Source organism: Ochotona curzoniae, unplaced genomic scaffold (genome assembly GCF_017591425.1).
Source record: "Ochotona curzoniae isolate NIBS_2020 unplaced genomic scaffold, NIBS_Ocur_1.0 contig_3520, whole genome shotgun sequence".
Classification (NCBI taxonomy): Eukaryota; Metazoa; Chordata; class Mammalia; order Lagomorpha; family Ochotonidae; genus Ochotona; species Ochotona curzoniae.
The window spans coordinates 14,623,660-14,641,968 of record NW_024465894.1 but is presented as its reverse complement, the minus strand read 5'-3'; the positions used below and the strand labels follow the sequence as shown (position 1 = coordinate 14,641,968).

The following is an 18,309-nucleotide window of genomic DNA, read 5'->3' as shown; positions in this document are numbered from 1 at the left end:
TGTCGGTATGGCCCAGGCTCTGTCTCCCTACCCCCAAGTCTGTCTGGGCAGGCAGAGTTACCCTCCTTAACAGCTCTTCAAATAGCAGTTGGACTTGCTGTGCCTGGGAACGGGGAGCGCCCTGCCTAACTGCCTTGAACTGTTGCATTCTCTGAAGATGGCTCTGTATGATCACTAACAGTGCTGGGCAAAAAGGTGAACACCCCTCTACTTTTTTAGGGTGTATCTTGTGTATCTCCCCTCCAAAAAAAGCTGTTGGGAGAATCTAATGAAGCAACTGTCTGGAGACCAATGTTTATTTCAACGTGATTGGAGTTGTTTTTGCCTCAGCTTTCAGGGCCAATAAAGCTGGTTATTAGATTCTGTAATTGCCGCTGTAATTACTCTCTTGGAACCAGCAAAGGCATAATTAAATATGGAGATTTCAAGAACTATTTTTTTCCCTATCTGAAAACAACCTCTTAAACTTCTGTTGGCTTCAGTTAGATTTTAATTATTAAAACCGTTCTGTTTGTGAATGAAACTGGGGGTGTTCATCATCAGTAGAGTGTTTTAGGTTCCTGATCGAATATTTGGTTCAGATGAGCAGCTCCTTGTTAACCTGGTACTTTGTTGCTGTCTTAAAAATTTATTTATTCATTTTGGGCCCAGTGTGGTAGCCTAGCAGTGAAAGTTGTCTCCTTGCATGCACTGGAATCCCATATAGGTGCTGGTTTGTGTCCTGGTGGCCCTGCTTCCCATCCTGCTCCCTGCTTGTGGCCTGGGAAAGCAGTCAAGGACAGCTTAAAGCCTTGGGACCCTGCACCCGCGTGGGAGACCTGGAAGAATCTTCTGACTCCTGGCTTTGGATAGGCTCAGCTCTGGCTGTTGAGGCTGCTTGGGGATGAATCATCAGATGGAGGATCTTCCTCTTTGTGTCTCCTCCTGTCTGTATATCTCACTTTGCAATAAAAATAAATAAATCTTTTTAAAAAATTTATTCTTCCTAGGGGCAGAGTTACAGAGAGGAGAGCTGTTTGTTGGTTCACTTCTTGCGTAGCCGCACATCTGCTGAGACTGGCCAGGCTGAAGCAAGGAGTCTGACTCCATCTGGGTCTCCCTCAGGGGTGGCAGGTGTCTAAGCACCTGGATCATTTCCTGCTTGCCAGCTGCATTAGCAGGGAGCTCAGTGAGAAATGGCATGCTCATATAGGATGCTGGCGTGACAAGCTTAACTTGTTTTAAAGATTTGTTTAATTTACTTGGAAATCATAGTTACAGAGAGACTGAAAGATCTTCCATCCACTGGTTCACTCCAAGGTGGCCGCAATGGCTGGAACTGAACCGATCCAAAGCCAGGAGCCTGAAGTTTCTTTTAGTTCTTCACATGGATACTGGATCCCAAGGACTTGGGCCATTCTCTGCTGCTTTCCTTGGCCATAGGCAGAGCTGGGGCAGAAGTGGAACAGTTGGGACATGAACTAGTGTCCCTTTGGTATGTTGGCACTGCAAGGCGGAGGATTAGCTTGATGCACCACCACGCTGGCCATCCCTTGCTTTTTAGCCAAGTCATCACGTATGCAAAGTTAAGGCAGGACATAAGGCTCAGTGTGTGTTTATGCAAACATTGGGCTTGGTCCTTTGGACTTTGGTTATACATCAAAGCAAATTTCTGAAGTCAGAAACAGAGTTGGGCTGGAGCAAGTCCTATTTTTTTTTTTAATAAAAACTTGACATTTTTGTTTTTAATTTTTTTATTGGAAAGGCGGATATACAGAGAGGAGAGACAGAGAGGAAGATCCTCCGTCCGATGATTCACTCCCTAAGTGAGCACAACGGCCGATGCTATGCCGGTCCGAAGCCAGGAGCCTCTTCTGGGTCTCCCACGCGGGTGCAGGGTCCCAAAGCTTTGGGCCGTCCTCGACTGCTTTCCCGGGCCACAGGCAGGGAGCTGGAAGGGAAGCGGGGCCGCCGGGATAGAACCGTCGTCCATATGGGATCCTGGGCATGCAAGGCGAGGACTTTAACCACTGCGCCATTGCACTGGGCCCGAATGACTTATCTTGACTGGGCCTTAGAACTATTGTACCCAAGCAAGCCAAAACAGAGTAGAGTCATGCATTGATTAAGATTTGGAAGTCCTGGGCCCGGCGCGGTGGCGCAAGTGGTTAAAGGTCCTCGTCTTGCACACCCGGGATCCCATATGGGCGCCGGTTCTAATCCCGGCAGCCCCGCTTCCCTTCCAGCTCCCTGCCTGTGGCCCGGGAAAGCAGTCGAGGACGGCCCCGAAGCTTTGGGAACCTGCACCCGCGTGGGAGACCCGGAAGAGGCTCCTGGCTTTGGATCGGCATAGTATCGGCCCGTTGCGGCTCACTTGGGGAGTGAATCATCGGACGGAAGATCTTCCTCTCTGTCTCTCCTCTCTGTATATCCGCCTTTCCAATAAAAAAATAATAAAAATAAATCTTTAAAAAAAATTAAAAAAAAAAGATTTGGAAGTCCTTTTTTGCAGATGTGCAGAGGGAGCTCATGGCCGAGATCTCTAAACCTGCGCTACAGCACAGCAGAGTCATAGAGGCAAAAACACAGACTGGATGGGGATGAGGGGGACTGAGCTAATGCGAAACTACCTTAGGATAAAACAGTTAATAACTTTGAAGCCTGTGTTGGTGTCTCAGGCAAAATTCATTTTTCTCCTGGTCTTGCTTTAACAGCCTAGCCAGGGGTTCAAGCATTCTGCCAAGCAGGATGCTGTTTTCTCCACCAGGTTAGTGTCACGGGTAGAGGGGCACCCACTTAAGATGGAGCCCAGCTCATCATGGAACCCCTCACGTCAAGCCTGTTATTTCAGAACAAGATGATCTCCTTGCCACCTGAGTGACAAAAAGGTTTCCAGGTGCGGCTCTCTCTCTCTCTCTCTCTCTCTCCCTCTCCTCTTCTGGCCTCCTCCTACCTCTTCACCTCCCCACCACCCCATCCTGTTCCTACCCTGCTGGAATAAACCTCCTAAAATAACAACAACAAAAAAGGAGATGATCTCCTTAACCTGCTGGCTGCTAAGACAGGCTTCCCACTCTGGGTTTGCCCGTGGTAGGGAGTTCTGTCTAGCTGTTCTCTGAGCTATGCAGTGCTCTTTCAGCATGGGACTTTTCGCTTTTCTTGAATATGGGAACATCATTAGGTTGTTACTGTGTGTTGTGTTTTTACTTTCTGAAAGCCTTGTCACCACTTACTGCATTGTTGGCTTTGTAAGAGCGAACTGTTTTAAGTTTTTCTTACTTGAAAAGCAGAGTGATAGAGATTTCCCATTCACTGATTCCCTCCCCACATGCCCATCACTGCCAGGCAGTTGAAAAACGGGAGCCAGGAATTCCATCCAGGTCTCCCACTTGGATGGCAGGGATCCAACACTTGAGCCATCATTTGCTGCCTCCCACAGTGCTTGAGGGAGTTTTAATCCAAATTGATCTAGTGTTTGGTATGGCAGTTCATTACTGTTTTGTGATTTAGTTATCATGAAATGGACTGAAGAGTTGCTTTGTAATAGCTAGAGCTCCCTTGCTCTGAGGGTGTCTACTATGTTTAGGGGCTGGGCGTTTGCCCACGTTACCCACTTACCCCTTGCAGGAGCTGTCAGGGCAGCTCAGTGACTCACTGGGGTCTGACCTGGGCTTGGGACCTAAGGCAGCTTTTGCTCAGTAGGTTCTGTCTCGGGGCACTCGTCCACACTTTGGTTACCTTTTGCCCCCGTGCTTGTTTCCTGGCTGTGTTTTGAGGCATGTGAGCTTGGGGTATTTTCTTAGAAAACTGAATGTGCTGCTTACGTAGAAGAGATTATTAAAGCTGAGTCACACCCCCTGTGCGGGTCAGGGAGGACTTTGGTGAGCCGTGGCCCTGAGGGGCCTGGCCGGCTGAGAGTCTGTGTTCTCCTCCTGCAGCCGCCCTCCAGGCGCTGAAGCGCAAGAAGAGGTATGAGAAGCAGCTGGCACAGATCGACGGCACGCTGTCCACCATCGAGTTCCAGCGGGAGGCCCTGGAGAACGCCAACACCAACACCGAGGTGCTCAAGAACATGGGCTACGCCGCCAAGGCCATGAAGGCTGCCCACGACAACATGTGCGTGTTCATGCTGCTGGGAGGGTTTCCCCACTCAGCAGGGCAGTGCTGGCCAGGGGCTGCCTGGTGCGCAGGCCATGGCTGTGGACACACTCCTTGGCCTCCTTGTTCAGATACTTGAGTTTGTTTCAGTGTGTTTTTGGAACTCTTTGTAAAGTGGATGATGTAAACCTCTGCCTTCGGGAGCAGATCTTATGAAATGGAGACCTTGCATAATCCTGGGCCTTGTGGCGAGCCTGCTTTTAAGCTGGAAAGGGCCTCAGGTGTCCTCTCACTCAGGCCCTCTGCATATTCTGGTGGAAAACCTGGGTTGTGGAAAAGGCAGTTGACTTCCTGGGTTGCGAGGGAACCTGTGGGTGAAGCTCAGTGTTAGTGACTTTCACCAAACGCTGTCAGGGGCCGTGAAGTATTTCTGTTAGCCTAGGGCTCCCGGTCTCTGCTCTGATACCTGCTTTAATGGGGCTGTCTGCTTCCTCCTGCTTGTGGCCACTGACTCTCACAGGCATCAAGCTTGCTGAAGTTGGACTAGAGGCCAGGGTAGGCTCTCCTGGGGAAGAAATTCTGCGTTTGTTATAGTGCTTACACTTGCCATGTTGGGAGCCCTGTGGTTCCTTTTGGATACTCAGCTCTGAAACAAGAGGTGACAAAATGCAACCTGTGGGCTTGCTGCGTGTTTGTGTAAATAGAGTTTTTTTTGAAACACACTAATGCTCATGCTGTCTGTGGCTGTTTTTGTGTTGTGCAGCAGGGTTGAGTATTTGCGACAGGGACTGTGGTCCACAAGTTTTAAGTGTTTACTTTGCCCAGTGGAGAAAGCTTGCTGCTTCTGCTCTAGCAGAGAGGTGGCAAGGAGAAGGTGCTGGCTGAGCAGGGTGTTGTAGGGTCTGTGCTGCCCTGTAGAGGGCGCTGTCTGCCAGTACTGGGTGTGCTTTGAATGAAATGCATGTGTCTGTCGGTCTGACTGACAGATTTATTTTACTTATTTAAAAAGCAGAGTGACAGGAAGAGGCAGGGAGAGAGGTCTTCCATCCACTGCTTCCCTCCCGAAATGATTGCAACAAGCTGGTGGCTGGGCCAGGTCGAAGCCAGGAGCCTGGGACTGCTACATGGGTGACAGGAACACAAACATTTGGGCTACCTTCTGCTTTCCCGGGCATGTTAGCAGGGCACCAGATCAGAAATGGAACATCCGGAACTTGAACCAGCACTTGCTCCTATTGGATGCTGGTGTTACAGGTGGCAGCTTAGCATACTGCACCACAGTGCTGGCCCAGTCCGAGTTTATAAGAATTCTGTGTTTGCCCTCCCTTGGGCACTTAGTGGAGGAGCAGGTGGGAAAGGCTTGTGAGTGTTTTTTTTCATCATCGGTAATTCTACTTCCCCCTGTAGACTGTTGCTCTTGGACTTCAAGAAGAGTGGTTGTTCGTGGAGTTAAAAATCCTGTGGTCTCATCTGCCACAGGAACTGATTTGCATGTGGGCCGTGGCTGTGCTAACTACTGAGCTAACACTTCCTTCCCCTTGGTTCTCTGACCCTTTATTTGAAAGAAATGAGGAAGGCAAGAGTGACGAGTAATTCTCACAGGGAGTAATGACAGGGGCGGGGTGGCAAGGCCTGCCTTGAAAACGCTCTCTGCCCAGATCCTTCCACCCATATGACAGTGTGTCTGTCTCATTTACAGGGACATCGATAAAGTCGATGAGTTGATGCAGGACATTGCTGACCAGCAGGAGCTTGCAGAGGAGATTTCCACAGCTATCTCTAAACCTGTAGGCTTCGGAGAAGAATTTGACGAGGTCAGTGGCTCGGTACACATCACGTAAACCTGACAGCTGACACCCTCCTGCCCCTTCATGTGTTGAGGAAAACTTTCAGGCGTGAGTTGTGGCTTGGATGTCAGCAGGGTGTGCTGTGACCTGTGGATGGAAGGGAGCCCTCCATCAGGACCCTTCAGCAGGCCCCAGATCACGGCTTGGTCCCAGCAAGTGGTCAGCCCACACTTTGCCATGGTGGGTCCAGAGTCTGAGCAGCAGAAGGGGTGAGCCCTGGAGGGGCTTGTAGGATTTGCCCTCAAGTAGCCCTGTCACGTCGTCAAAGTGAAACCAGGGAGGTGGCATTTGCTTCTGACCTGCCGTGGCTGCTTGCCATTTCTGCTGTAGCGGTTTGGGATCATCTGTCTTTTGGGCTTTTAAATATAGTAGTGGCCCTGGTTTTTCTTTTCTTTTTGTTTAACATTTATATAATTATTTGAATGACAGAGTTAAGAGACAGAAGAAAGAAGAAAGAGACAGGTCTATCAGCTACTCATTCATTCCCCAAATGGCCACAATGATGGGCTGGGCCAGGCTGAAGCCAAGAACCTGGAACTCCATCTGGGTTTCCCAGTGCAATTGGCACGTAAGCCATTTCTGTTGCTTTCCCAGGGGCAGTAACAAGGAGCTGGATGGCAGGAAGATTAGCTAGGACTCAAACCGATACCCATATGAGATGCTAGCATTGCAGGCAGCAGCTTAACACACTGTACCACTGTGCCAGCTCCCCTTCCTCCCCCATCTTAGATTTGTCCACCTAAAGGTCGAGTTCTCTTGACTGAGCTTGTTCCTGCTGCCTCCCATTGGACAGCCGAGGAAACAGCCTGCAGCTGTCACCCAGCACCAGTTTCCGTGTTTTCAACTAGAGATTGAGGGAGTCATCAAGGTAGTTTCAGTCCAGCAAATATTCGTGAATATTCACTCACTGTCTCCAGCTGTGAGAAGAAGCTGTGGGGAGGAGAAGATCCCCCGCCCTTTCCAAGGTGCCTGTTGTCTAGTGTGAGGCCCTGGATGTGGACAGCAGTGGCCCCGCAACAGGATCTCCTGTCCACCAGAAGCAGCTTGTCGGGGACATTTGAGTCTCTGAGTGGAACCTGGCATTCCTTGCCCTCTGGCCTCCTCAGAGGCCACCGAGCCTCAGGTCAGGGACCTGCCACAGGTAGTGCTCACTTCTGCATTCCCTTTACCAGGATGAACTCATGGCTGAATTAGAAGAGCTAGAACAGGAGGAGCTAGACAAGAATTTGCTGGAAATCAGTGGACCCGAAACAGTCCCTCTACCAAACGTTCCTTCTATAGCCCTACCATCAAAACCCAGTAAGTACCGCTTACCTGGAGTCTGGGCATAGTCGCACCGTGGAAGGTGGGTGACCTGGTGGGTGGTTCGCTTCCATTTGGGTCCAGAGTTTGCCACAGGTCGAGAGCCAGGCAGGATGTGTGATGGCCAAGAGGTGACATCATCAGCCCTTTCTTGATTTCGCTCTGGAACAGCGTTTCTTTCTTTAAAAATAAATAAATAATCTTTGTGAGAGTTGTGGCGAGGAGATCTCCTATCTGCTGGTTCATGCCCCAAGTGGCCCGTGCAGCTGGAGCTGGGCCAGACCAAAGCCAGGAGCCGGGAGTCTTATTCAGGTTTCTCACATGGGTGCAAGGGCCCAAGCACTTAGGCCATGTTCCACAGCTTTCCCAGGCACATTAGCAGGGAGCTGGATTAGAATTGGAATAGACAGGGTTTGAATTGGTGTTCATATGGGATCCTGGTGTTACAGGTGGCAGTTTAACCCACTGTACCACAACACTTACGCCAGTAACAGGATTTCTTAATCTTTGTCCTTGGACGTGACCAGATATTTCTTTAGTGGGCTGGCTGTTCTTCATATTACGTTGTTTACCAGCACCCTGGCATCCCTCCCATTAGATGCCAGAAGCAACCAGTCTCCCATGAGTTATGACAGCCAAAATTGTCTCCAGATATTTGTATATGTCCCTGGCAGGGGTCATAGGCAGTTGAGGGCCTCTATTCGAGACTGGGCTTTTTCCAAAACTCTGAGTTACCAAACAAGGGGGAGCTTTGGGTGCCACAGCGCTTTACAAGGTGTGAGCGTTCCAGTCCAAGATGCCCCCGTGCCTGGTGGTACTCATGTGGTACCTGGATGAATCCTGCGTGGGAAGGGTGCAGCTCTGGCTTTTTATAGACCCCTGCATGACTTTTACCTCCTCCTCCTGGTCCTTCTATCCTCCTTCCCACAACCTGTCACCCCGGATAGAAGGACCCTAGAAACAGCAGTGTGACGTGGCCCGGAGAGCGTGGTCACCTCCCCTGCCCGTGGGTAAAGAGGCATTGCCCCATGTGTGAAGGCAGCATCCAGCACTCAGACCAGGCAGCCGCCCACCATGCGGAGGGCTGGTCAGGCTGCTGAGTAGCTGGGGCTGGCAAGGTTTAGCTCTCCTCAGGTGCCACCACTCGGGGTGCACTAAACTAAGGCCTTGAGGACACCCTGTTTGGCCCTCCTCTGCTGGGTGTAGGGAAAGCATTGGGGTCCTATGTCTGGGCCTGCAGACCCCGAAAGGCAGACACAGTGTGGCCCAGCCCAGGTGTCCAGCCGAGACGTGTTGGAAGCACCACGTGCAGCCCTCTAAATGGTTTTTCTCTCATCATACAGCCAAGAAGAAGGAAGAGGAGGACGACGACATGAAGGAATTGGAAAACTGGGCCGGATCCATGTAACTGGGCCAGCTCAGCTGGGCCCAGACAGACTCTGATGGCCTGTGCAGCGGGCAGGCGTGTGCGTGTGGGGGCAGGCACGGCGTGGTGCAGGCCAGCTCCACCATTCTTGAATCTCACTCCAAAGCAGTAGGGCTGCATCGCTGCTCACCCTCACATCGCATGGCCTGCACCCCACGGGACGGGCAAGGGAGGGGGGCGGGCGGGTGGGAGGTGCCTGCTGTTTATAATGTTCAATTTCTGTAAAATAAACTGTATTTGCAAATCCAACATTGAGCTTCTGGACTACGCTAACTCCGCTGCTGGCTGCTGCACAGAAAGGGCTGTGGGTTTGCAGTTGGAGTGAGCTGTAAATGTAGCCTCTGTCCTCCGAAGTCAGGTGAGCATCGCGCATCTTTGTAGGTACTGGCAGAAGGGTCGTTTTCTAAAAGCCGCAGGCTTGTCTTTGTCCTTCACTGTGCTGACACATCTGACTCAAGAGCTGTATCTCGTCTGTCCCCTATGTACTGGGAACTACGTACTGTCCCCACCCCTGTGTTTACCGCTCTGGCCCACTCCTCGCTCCCTCACCCCTGGTCTTTCAAAGTTTGTGACACTTGGTTTGAAATGGATGGTATCGTCTGTCTTGAGAGCAAGTGAGATTGTTTGCATTCAATTCCAGCTCTGCAGTTTTCTAACCTAGCTCTATGTTCCGCGTTGCTGTTTGTGATAACTGATAGATAACTCATTGGAAACATGTGCATACATTTATATTCAGATGAAATTATGGTTTGCACTGTCTATTAAATATCTCAATTAATTTTCATACTTGGTCATTGTGTTCAGTCAATCATTTGCTTGGGCACTGCCCTCTACCCCCAGGCCAGCATGGGGTCCAATGGAGTCTGGAAACACGGAAATCCGGAGCAGGATGGGCACCTGCGGTCGGAATCCTCACAGCTTCTAGGGGCCCCTGCCTGCTTGGGCCAGTTCAGGGTGAATGGTTCTCAGGCAGCTCCAGGCAGGCCCTTCCCTCCTCTACCAGTTCCCTGGGCAGTGCCAGCAGGAGTTGTGTCTGTTAGAAATCAGGAGGCCCATGGGGAGGAAGTACAGGGGTTCACAGAAGGTGGGACACTTGGAAGACTCCCCTGGGGACTCGGGCTCAAGCCCTCTTACTCTGTTTCGCTGTAGTTTGTGCTCACTCAGGAGTCCCATGAACACCAAGGATGCTCTCCTTTCAGAGCCGTCCTCTACCAGCCCATCCTGAATTCTGCATGCAGAGCCTCATGTGCCTTGCCCATCGTCAAATCTTAAGAGTATGAGGGACCTGAGTTTGCCAGTAGACATTACCATGCTGCCTGAGTGCCCCCGAGGCGGGTGGCCGACCTGGGTTCCCTTTATCAGGCTGCGCATGCCCTGTAGTAACCCTCCTCTTCCCTTGGCTGTCACACCAAGAACTGGGACCTAATGACAGAGCTGGGGTCTGCATTGTTGGAAAGTGGGAGTTAGGAACAGGTAATTCAACCCAGGCACTCCAAAATGGGATGCAAGCTGCTGGGCTAAATGCCCACTCCTGCCTGCTTCTAGATGGGAACCTTGTGCCAGACAGGGCCTTGTTGAAGATGAAGTCATGATACCCAGGCGGAAGCAGGGCAGGTGGTCGTTCAAAACTCAACAAGTGTTGACTGAGCACAGATACGGCTCAGGGCACTGTCCCCAAGCTAGTGGTTACATTCCAGGCCCAAGAGAGGAACCCTGGATTGGGGGATGAGGTACAGGCTCATCCATATCCTGGAACAGTACACAGGGACGTGAAGCTGTGGGGAACTGTGGGCCAGGAGGAGAGGGATTTGAGCTTGAACTTGAAGCCGACCTTCTACATGCAGTGGCAAGGGGACTTCTTTTTCTTTTTTTTTTTATGTTTGTTTATCTACATGAGAGGCAGAGTACTAATGAGAAAGAATCTTGCATCTGCTGGTTCATTCCCCAAATGCCCACCAAAGCCAGGAGCTTCCACATGGGTTTCAGCCCTCCCTCCCTTGGGCCATTATCTGCTGCCTCAGATGCATCAACAGGAAGCTGAATGGGAAGCAGAGCAGCAGGCAGTGGGTCCCAGGCACCGTGGGATGGGATGTGAGTCGTAAGTAGCTGTCTCACCTTCTGTATCACAATGCCTGTCCCCTTCATTTTTTGGTTATTTTCATATATTTGAAAGGCAGTTGGGCATGGCTGAAGCTGGAAGCCAGGAACTCCGCCTCAGTCTTGTGCATAGAAGGGATCCAAGTATTTGGGCCATCACCTGCTGCTTTCCAGGGCAGACAACTGAAATTGGAAATAGGGGTAGTGGGAGGAGCACTTGAACCCAGGCCCTCTGAGGAGGTGCCTTAACTCCTGGGCCAAACGGCCACCCTGTGGATGGAAAATCCAGACCAAGGAACCTTGTTGAGGGTGGAGTACAAAGCTGCCTAAGAGAAGAGACGGAGAGATCGGGCAGGGCTAGACATTAAGGCAAGGAGGGAAGAAGGGAGACAAAAATGGCACTTTTCAGGACAAATGGAAGCCCAACACCTGAAGCCAGCTGCCCCTGGAAAAGCAACATGCCCTGGGGTAAACCTGCTGCTTCCAGGTGAGGCTGGGCAGAGAGGGAAGGTGTGAGGAGCAGCAGGCAGGTTCCAAACCCTGCCCCTGTGCTTCCCTAGGACTGGTGGACGGGCTAGTGCCTCTGTTACCCAGCAGTAAGTACAGATCCTACCAACATTGCCTTACTCTCCTAGGGCTGCAAACTACCTCCAGCGGAGTGAGAAACATGACACTTCTTCCCTATTCCAGAAGTCTATAGCCCCAAGTGCAAGTGTCAGCTCAGCAGAGGCCCCTTGTTGGAAGGTCCATGGATTGCGCTTTAAAAGACAATCTTATTTTTAAGAAAACACTGAACATTCAGGGAGCATTTACTAAAATCAGGCTTGCAATCTGCATCATCTTGTTGAGCCCACAAGAAGGCCTGGCTCAGATCTCAGCTCTGCTGCTTCCCATCCAGCTTCCTGCTCATGCACTTGGGACAGGTTCATATCCCTGTCTCTCATAGGAGGTGCTAATCCTGAGTATGACTCAGCGCTGGGGTGCAAGGAGGAGACCAGCTCCGGGAGGTGTGTGAGCTAAACAAGCTTAGGTAATAGTACCCAGAACTTGGTAAGAGTGCCCAGAACCATCTGGCAGGACCTAGAACAGAACTGCAGGCTCAGGATCACACACCAGAGTCGGGGATCCCAACCACCCACAGGGGGACCCCCTCCAGGGCTGGTGCGCTCCACCACCAAGTCTTTTCTCTCAATCTCTTTTGCCAGTTTCCTTTTTTTCCAAATATTTATTGATTTTTATTGGAAAGGCAGATATATACAGAGAGGAGGAGAGACAGAAAGGAAGATCTTCCATCTGACAATTCACTCCCCAAGTGAGCGCAACAGTCGATGCTATGCCGATCTTGAAGCCAGGAGCCAGGAACTTCTTCCAGGGCTCCCACATGGGTGCAGGGACCCAAGGCCCTGGACCATCCTCGACTACTTTCCCAGGCCACAAGCAGGGAGCTGGATGGGAAGTGGAGCTGCCGGGAATAGAACCGGCGTCCATATGGGATCCCGGCATATGCAAGGCAAGGACCTTAACCATTACGCTATTGTGCCGGGCCCCAGAGGAAGATCTGTCTGTTGATTCACTCCCCAAGTGGCTGATCCGGAGCCAGGAATCATGGGCGCTGGTTCTAATCCCAGCAGTTCCACTTCCCATCCAGTTCCCTGCTTGTGGCCTGGGAAAGCAGTTGAGGACAGCTCAAAGCCTTGGGACCCTGCACGACATGAGAGACCTGGAACAATCAGAGTGTTAGCCTGTTGAGCCATGGCACCAGCCCTTATTTTAATTTTTAATTTATTTAAAAGGGCTGCCTTACTCTCCAAATGCCTGCAACAGCTAGGACTGGTGAGGGCTTAAACCAGGAACTCAGCGACCGGAGGTCTCTTGAAGACCCCTTCTGCCATGTGGTGCACGAATGGCTGATGTTGATTGAAGACCAAGGCTGTGGGCAGGAACATTCCTTCCAAGAGACTATTTTGGGGCCCCAACACACACTCGTGTGTGTGTGTGTGTGTGTGTGTGTGTGTGTGTGTGTGTGTGTGTGTGTATGTGTGTTCGGTACACATGTGCTAATGCATTTTGTTTCCCACCTAGTCCATGAGACGAGCTCTCCTGTCGTCCCAGTTCTGCGGATGAGAAAACTGAGCCTCCGTGATTATGGTTACAGAACTAAAGGATTAACGTGAGTCAGAGTAAGGGTTGGGGTGGGACGGGAGGGCGCATATTTAACATCTAGGATGTTAAATACAGGAAACAAGGGAGAAGCTGTCCCGCAGCGCGCCACGCAGCCTGCAGGTGGAGCCATCTCCCAGGCTGTGCGGTCGGTGCGAGGCTGGGAGAGCTGGGAGAGTTGGGCTCTGTAGGAAGGTGGGCGCCAGGTGCAGGAGTCTGGGGTTCTGTTGCTGTCAGAGGAGGTCTGACCAGTGAGGACAGGAGAGGGCGCCCGGCCCACCCACAGGTGCAGAGACGGAGAACCTTGGCCCTGGCAACTGTCCCTTATCCAGGCACTGGGCTACTAGGGGCCCGGTGCGTGTGGAGGGGCAGTCACGCAGCCGTCCTGCTCATCCTTCCCCTCCTCCTCCTCCAAGACCAGGTGGTCCTGATCCTGGCGCTGGATCCCAGGGACACAGACCCTCAAACCACTGCCTCTCAGTTCTGTAGTTCCAAGGCTCAGGCTTATTTCCATCATTAACCCAGGTTTCTGTCCTGTGAAGCCCCTGTACTCGCTGTGTTAGACTTCGACCTCCTTGGGGCACAGACTCACCCCAAGCCCTCCCTGCACCCTGCACCTTGCGAGGGCCCCAGCTGAAGCCAGGAGTGGGAGCTTCATCTGAGTCTCACTCAGATGGGAGCCCAAGTACTTGAACCTTCTTTCAGTGCCTTTGCAGGGAGCTACATCAGAAGCAGAACAGCTGGGACTCGAACCTGTGCTCCAATATGGAATGGCAGTATCACAAGCGGTGCTTTAATCCTCTGTGCCACATTGCTGATCCTCAATTTTCACAAAATTTTACTTATTTATTAGATGACATGGGGTGGACAATGGGAGAGGAAGAGAGACTTTTTTTTTAAAGATTTATTTTTATTATTTTTTTATTGGAAAGGCGGATATACAGAGAGGAGAGACAGAGAGGAAGATCTTCCGTCCGATGATTCACTCCCCAAGTGAGCACAACGGCCGATGCTATGCCGATCCGAAGCCAGGAGCCTCTTCCGGGTCTCCCACGCGGGTGCAGGGTCCCAAAGCTTTGGGCTGTCCTCTACTGCTTTCCCGGGCCACAGGCAGGGAGCTGGAAGGGAAGCGGGGCTGCCGGGATTAGAACCGGCGCCCATATGGGATCCCAGGCATGCAAGGCGAGGACCTTAACCACTGTGCCACTGCGCCGGGCCCAGAAGAGAGACTTTTATCTGGTGGTTTCCTCAAATGCCTACAATAGCTGGAGTTAGGCCGGGCCAAAGCTAGGAGTCCAGAACTCCATCTGGGTCTTCCACATGGGTGGCCAGGACCCAGATACTTGAGCTGTCACTGCTGCCTCTCGGGGTCATCTCCTAGGCTGCGTGTTAGCAGGGAACTGTGTGGGCAACAGAGCCAAAAGGCTAAACTGGCAGTCCAGAATTAGATGCAAGAGTCTCAGGTGGCAGCTCAACCATTGCACCGCCACGCCAGCCATCGTACCACCACGCCAGCCATCGTACCACCATGCCAGCCATTGTACCACCATGTTGGCCACCGCAAATGTGAGTCCAGGGCCAGCTGTAAATAGTCAAGACATTCCCCGCCATGAACCAGGGCTGGATTGCCTTCCTGGGGCTGCCCCAACAGACACCTCAGGATTAGGGGAACGGTGGGCACAGCGGTTGAGCCACAAGTTAAGGCTGTCTACACTGCATATCAGACAGATCCGGGTTAGAGTCCCAGTTTTGGCTCCTCACTCCAGCTCCCTGCTGGCACACACTCTGGGAGGGAACAAGTGATGGTTCTTGCATCCCTGCCACCCACATGGGAGATCTGGGTGAAGCGCCCAGCTCTTGTCTTGAGTCTAGCCCAGGCCTAGCTGTGAACCAGGAGACAGTAGCTCTCCTTTTGTCTCTGCCTCTCAAAAGCAGGTTTAAAAGAAAAAATAGTAGAAATTAATTTTCTCATGGTTTAGGAGGCCAAAAGTCCCAGATGGAGGTATCCACAGGGCTACAGCTGCAGACTCAGGCTGTTGGCTGTGGGAACAAGACTCTTCCAGAAGCTTCCACAATCCTTATTCTTCCTGGACTTGTAGTTTACCCTAGTCTGCTGTACGGGAGAGGCTAGTGAGTGCCAGGGGAGTCTCCTAAGAGCCCCAGGCAGTGCCATCTGCAGGGAACTCAGGCCCAGGGAGGAGTGGGCCACAGGGAAGCCTGCCCTGGCAGAGCCAAGACCCTGTCTCTTTAAGCCACACCCTTGGGAGCGGATCAAGCCAGAACCCTGGCCCCTGTGACAGTGGAGATAGCCCTGGGGTCTCAGAGTACCTACCCCTGGCCATGTTTTCCCCATCAATGGGCCAATGAAGAGGGCGCATGTTTCCAAACAGGAGGATTTATTGGCATCAACTGCTGTTCCTATGAGCGAGAGGAGTGGGGGTGCAGAGCCATCTGGAGGGGAGCTGGGAGTCATATGTGTGTAGTTACAAGTTTCTGGCTCAGAACTGGCAAGGCTCAGGAGGGGTGAGCTGGCATGCCAGGAAGGCACAGACTTGTGGCACCGAGCGCGTGTGTGTGCCTGTGCATGTGTGTGTGTTGGTGTGACTCCTCACGCATGCGCCACCCTTGCCTGTGCCCTCTGCGTGTACCCACAGCCTCTGCAGTATGTTGTTAGAGTTGCATGTGCACACGTGGGCATGTGTGTGCAGGCATGAATGGCGTTGTGCACCCTTGCCTGTCACAGACCCTCTGTGTTTTGTCCAGTTCAGCTTCCTGGTGGCCTTGGGTGTCTCCTTGAAGTCTGTCCCTTGCCTGTGTCCCTTGTCACCTCCCCTTCTCTGATCTCTCTCTTCCCTTGTGTGTCCCTCATCTCTCTCTAGACCAGAGACCTGGCCGGGGCTAGACTTTTTTTTTTTTTTTAAGATTTAAGGAGTTACTTATTTTTATTGGAAAGGCAGATATACAGAGAGGAGGAGAGACAAAGAGGAAGATCTTCTGTCCGATGGTTCACTCCCCAAGTAGCCACAATGGCTAAAGCTGAGCCCACCTGAAGCCAGGAGCTTCTTCAGGGTCTCCCATGCAGGTAGGTGCAGGGTCTCCCATGCAGGTGCAGGGTTCCAAGATTTTGGGCCATCCTTGCCTGCTTTCCCAGGCCACAAGCAGGGAGCTGGAAGGGAAGTGGAACAACCAGGATATGAACCAGTGCCCATATAGGATCCTGGCGCATGCAAGGCGAAGACTTTAGCCACTAAGCTACCACACCAGGACCAGCAGGCATTTTATTTATTTATTTTTTTAAATGTATTTTTAGGGCTTAGCACAATGGCTCAGTGGCTAAATCCTTGCCTTGCAAATGCTGGATCTCATATGGGTGCAAGTTCCTGGCCCGGCTGCTCTCCACTTCCCATCCAGCCCCCTGCCTGTGGCCTGGGAAAGTAGCAGAGGATTACCCAAAGCCTTGTTCTCCTGCACCCATGTGGGAAACTCAATGAAGTCCTGGCTTCAGATTAGCTCAGTTCCAGCTGTTGCAGTTACTTGGAGAGTGAACTAGCAGACACAAGATGTTTCTCTCTCTCTCTCCCTTTCTCTGTAAATCTCTTTCCAATAAAAATAAATCTTAAAAAGATTTTAAAAAAATACTTGTTTTTATTAGAGAGGCAGATTTACAGAAAGAATGGGAGACAGAAAGATCTTCCATCTGCTGGTTTACTCCCCAAATGACTTCAATGGCCAGAGCTGATCTGATTCAAAACCAGGAGTTTCTTCTGGGTCTCCCACATAAGCAGAGGGTCCCAAGGCTTTGAGTCATCCTCTAGTGCTTTCTCATGTGCAACCAGGGAGCTGGATGGGAAATGGAGCAGCTGGGACATAAACTGGCACCCATATGGGATGCTGGCACTTGGAGGTGAAGGAAGATTAGCCAACCGAGCCACCACACTGACCCCTCTGAAGCAGGAGTTTTAATGACATCATGGATACACATGGGTTGTGGGGAGCTCTGCTTTGCACAGCCGGCGTCTTACAGTGTGATGGCCTAGACGGTGATGACCACATTGCCATTTAGAAGAGATGGTTTGTCTGGGGCTCAGGGTGGTGGTGGTTGGGGGAGCGGGGCTGGGTGGGGAGCGAGCGACCACGCGATTGGAAGTCTAAGTGTTTAAAGCGACTATCACAAGTCCCAGGAGCCACAATTCAATCAGTCTCTCCAAACGTGAAATTCAACAGAGAGCGTTAAAAAGGCGGCGGAAGATGAAAATGAAAAAAAGAAAAAAACGTTCAGGCTGGAATTGAAATTTGGAGTCATTCGATGGAATTTTTAAGATGAGCAGTAACATCTCCCCCCACCCCTCGCCCCATCTTCTCCAGCTCAGCTGGAAGAATCTACATCTTTTTCATTTTTCCTTTTCTCCCTCTTCTTCTCCTTCCTCCCTCTGTGCTTTCACAGATGCTCCCTGAGCCACTGCTACGTGCCTGGCACCTGTTGGACCCTGCTCTGTGGGCTTCCTGGCACCCCCCTTCCATTAGGTTGCTGCTTTCCTCTCTAGCTCTGGGCCTTCCAGTTCCAGCAGTATAAGCTTATTTTCCCTTTTTAAAAACTATGATTTATTTGAAAGGCAGAGTTAGATCTTGCATGTGAGTTCATTCCCCAAATGGCCACAATGGCCAGGACTGGTCCAGGCTGAAGCCAGGAGCTTCAGCTGGGTCTCCCACAAGGATGCAAGGACACAAACTCTTGAGCCATCCTCCATTACTTTTCCCAGGCACATTAGCAGGGAGATGGATTGGAAGTGGAGTAACCAGGACTTGAACTGGCACCCATATGGGATGCTGGCATTGCAGGCAGCAGCCACAGCACTGCCCTGCCATTCACCTCCCCCACCCCCCAAAGCTTCTCTTCTTGCTTCCCCTGAAGGTCACCCCCTGAGGAGCAGTGAGGAGTGGGACCCTCTTCACTCAGCCGCAACCAACAAATGTGTTTGGGATTAACCCCACAGCGACTACTTCCACGGAGTGGGATGGAAGGTGCGGCATCGTGTGGGGATGGTGATGATTTCAGAGCAGTTTAATCAGATGGGGAGAAGGGCACAGCACAGTTCACCACCATGCCAAGCCTCAGCCTTTTCTTTACAAGGTTTCTGAATCCAAACTTTAAAACTTTACATAGATTTCCTTTTAAACGGAGAGGAACATTTTCAGGAACACTGGCAGGAATTTCTCAGTGGGGAATCGGCCTAAAGTGAAGCCATATTTCCCTTGGGGCTCCTGTCTTATCCTGGCTATAGTGTGGCAAAGCTGCGACCTCACCCCTGCACCTTGTGTCCAGTATCCCATCTGCCACTCAAGGGGGCCCAACGTGGACTCCAGCTGCTCCATGCCTCCCACCCTCAATTCCTCCTGCAA

At 51.6% G+C, this 18,309-nt stretch overlaps 1 protein-coding gene across 2 annotated transcripts in view; it reads left to right on the top strand.

Moving 5' to 3' along the window:
• The window catches only part of CHMP4B (charged multivesicular body protein 4B), a 36,440-nt gene extending 27,539 nt beyond the window's left edge, over nucleotides 1-8,901 (top strand). Inside the window, exons 2-6 of one of the 2 annotated variants that reach the window (XM_040981621.1) lie at nucleotides 3,918-4,095; nucleotides 5,777-5,891; nucleotides 7,097-7,243; nucleotides 7,499-7,538; nucleotides 8,570-8,901. In XM_040981621.1, coding sequence (XP_040837555.1) covers nucleotides 3,918-4,095; nucleotides 5,777-5,891; nucleotides 7,097-7,243; nucleotides 7,499-7,538; nucleotides 8,570-8,634 — 545 coding nt within the window. In that variant the 3' untranslated portion in view covers nucleotides 8,635-8,901. The remainder of the gene's footprint in view (nucleotides 1-3,917; nucleotides 4,096-5,776; nucleotides 5,892-7,096; nucleotides 7,244-7,498; nucleotides 7,539-8,569) is intronic. The other variant, XM_040981622.1, reaches the window with a different exon arrangement.
• The last annotated feature ends 9,408 nt before the right edge of the window (nucleotides 8,902-18,309 follow it).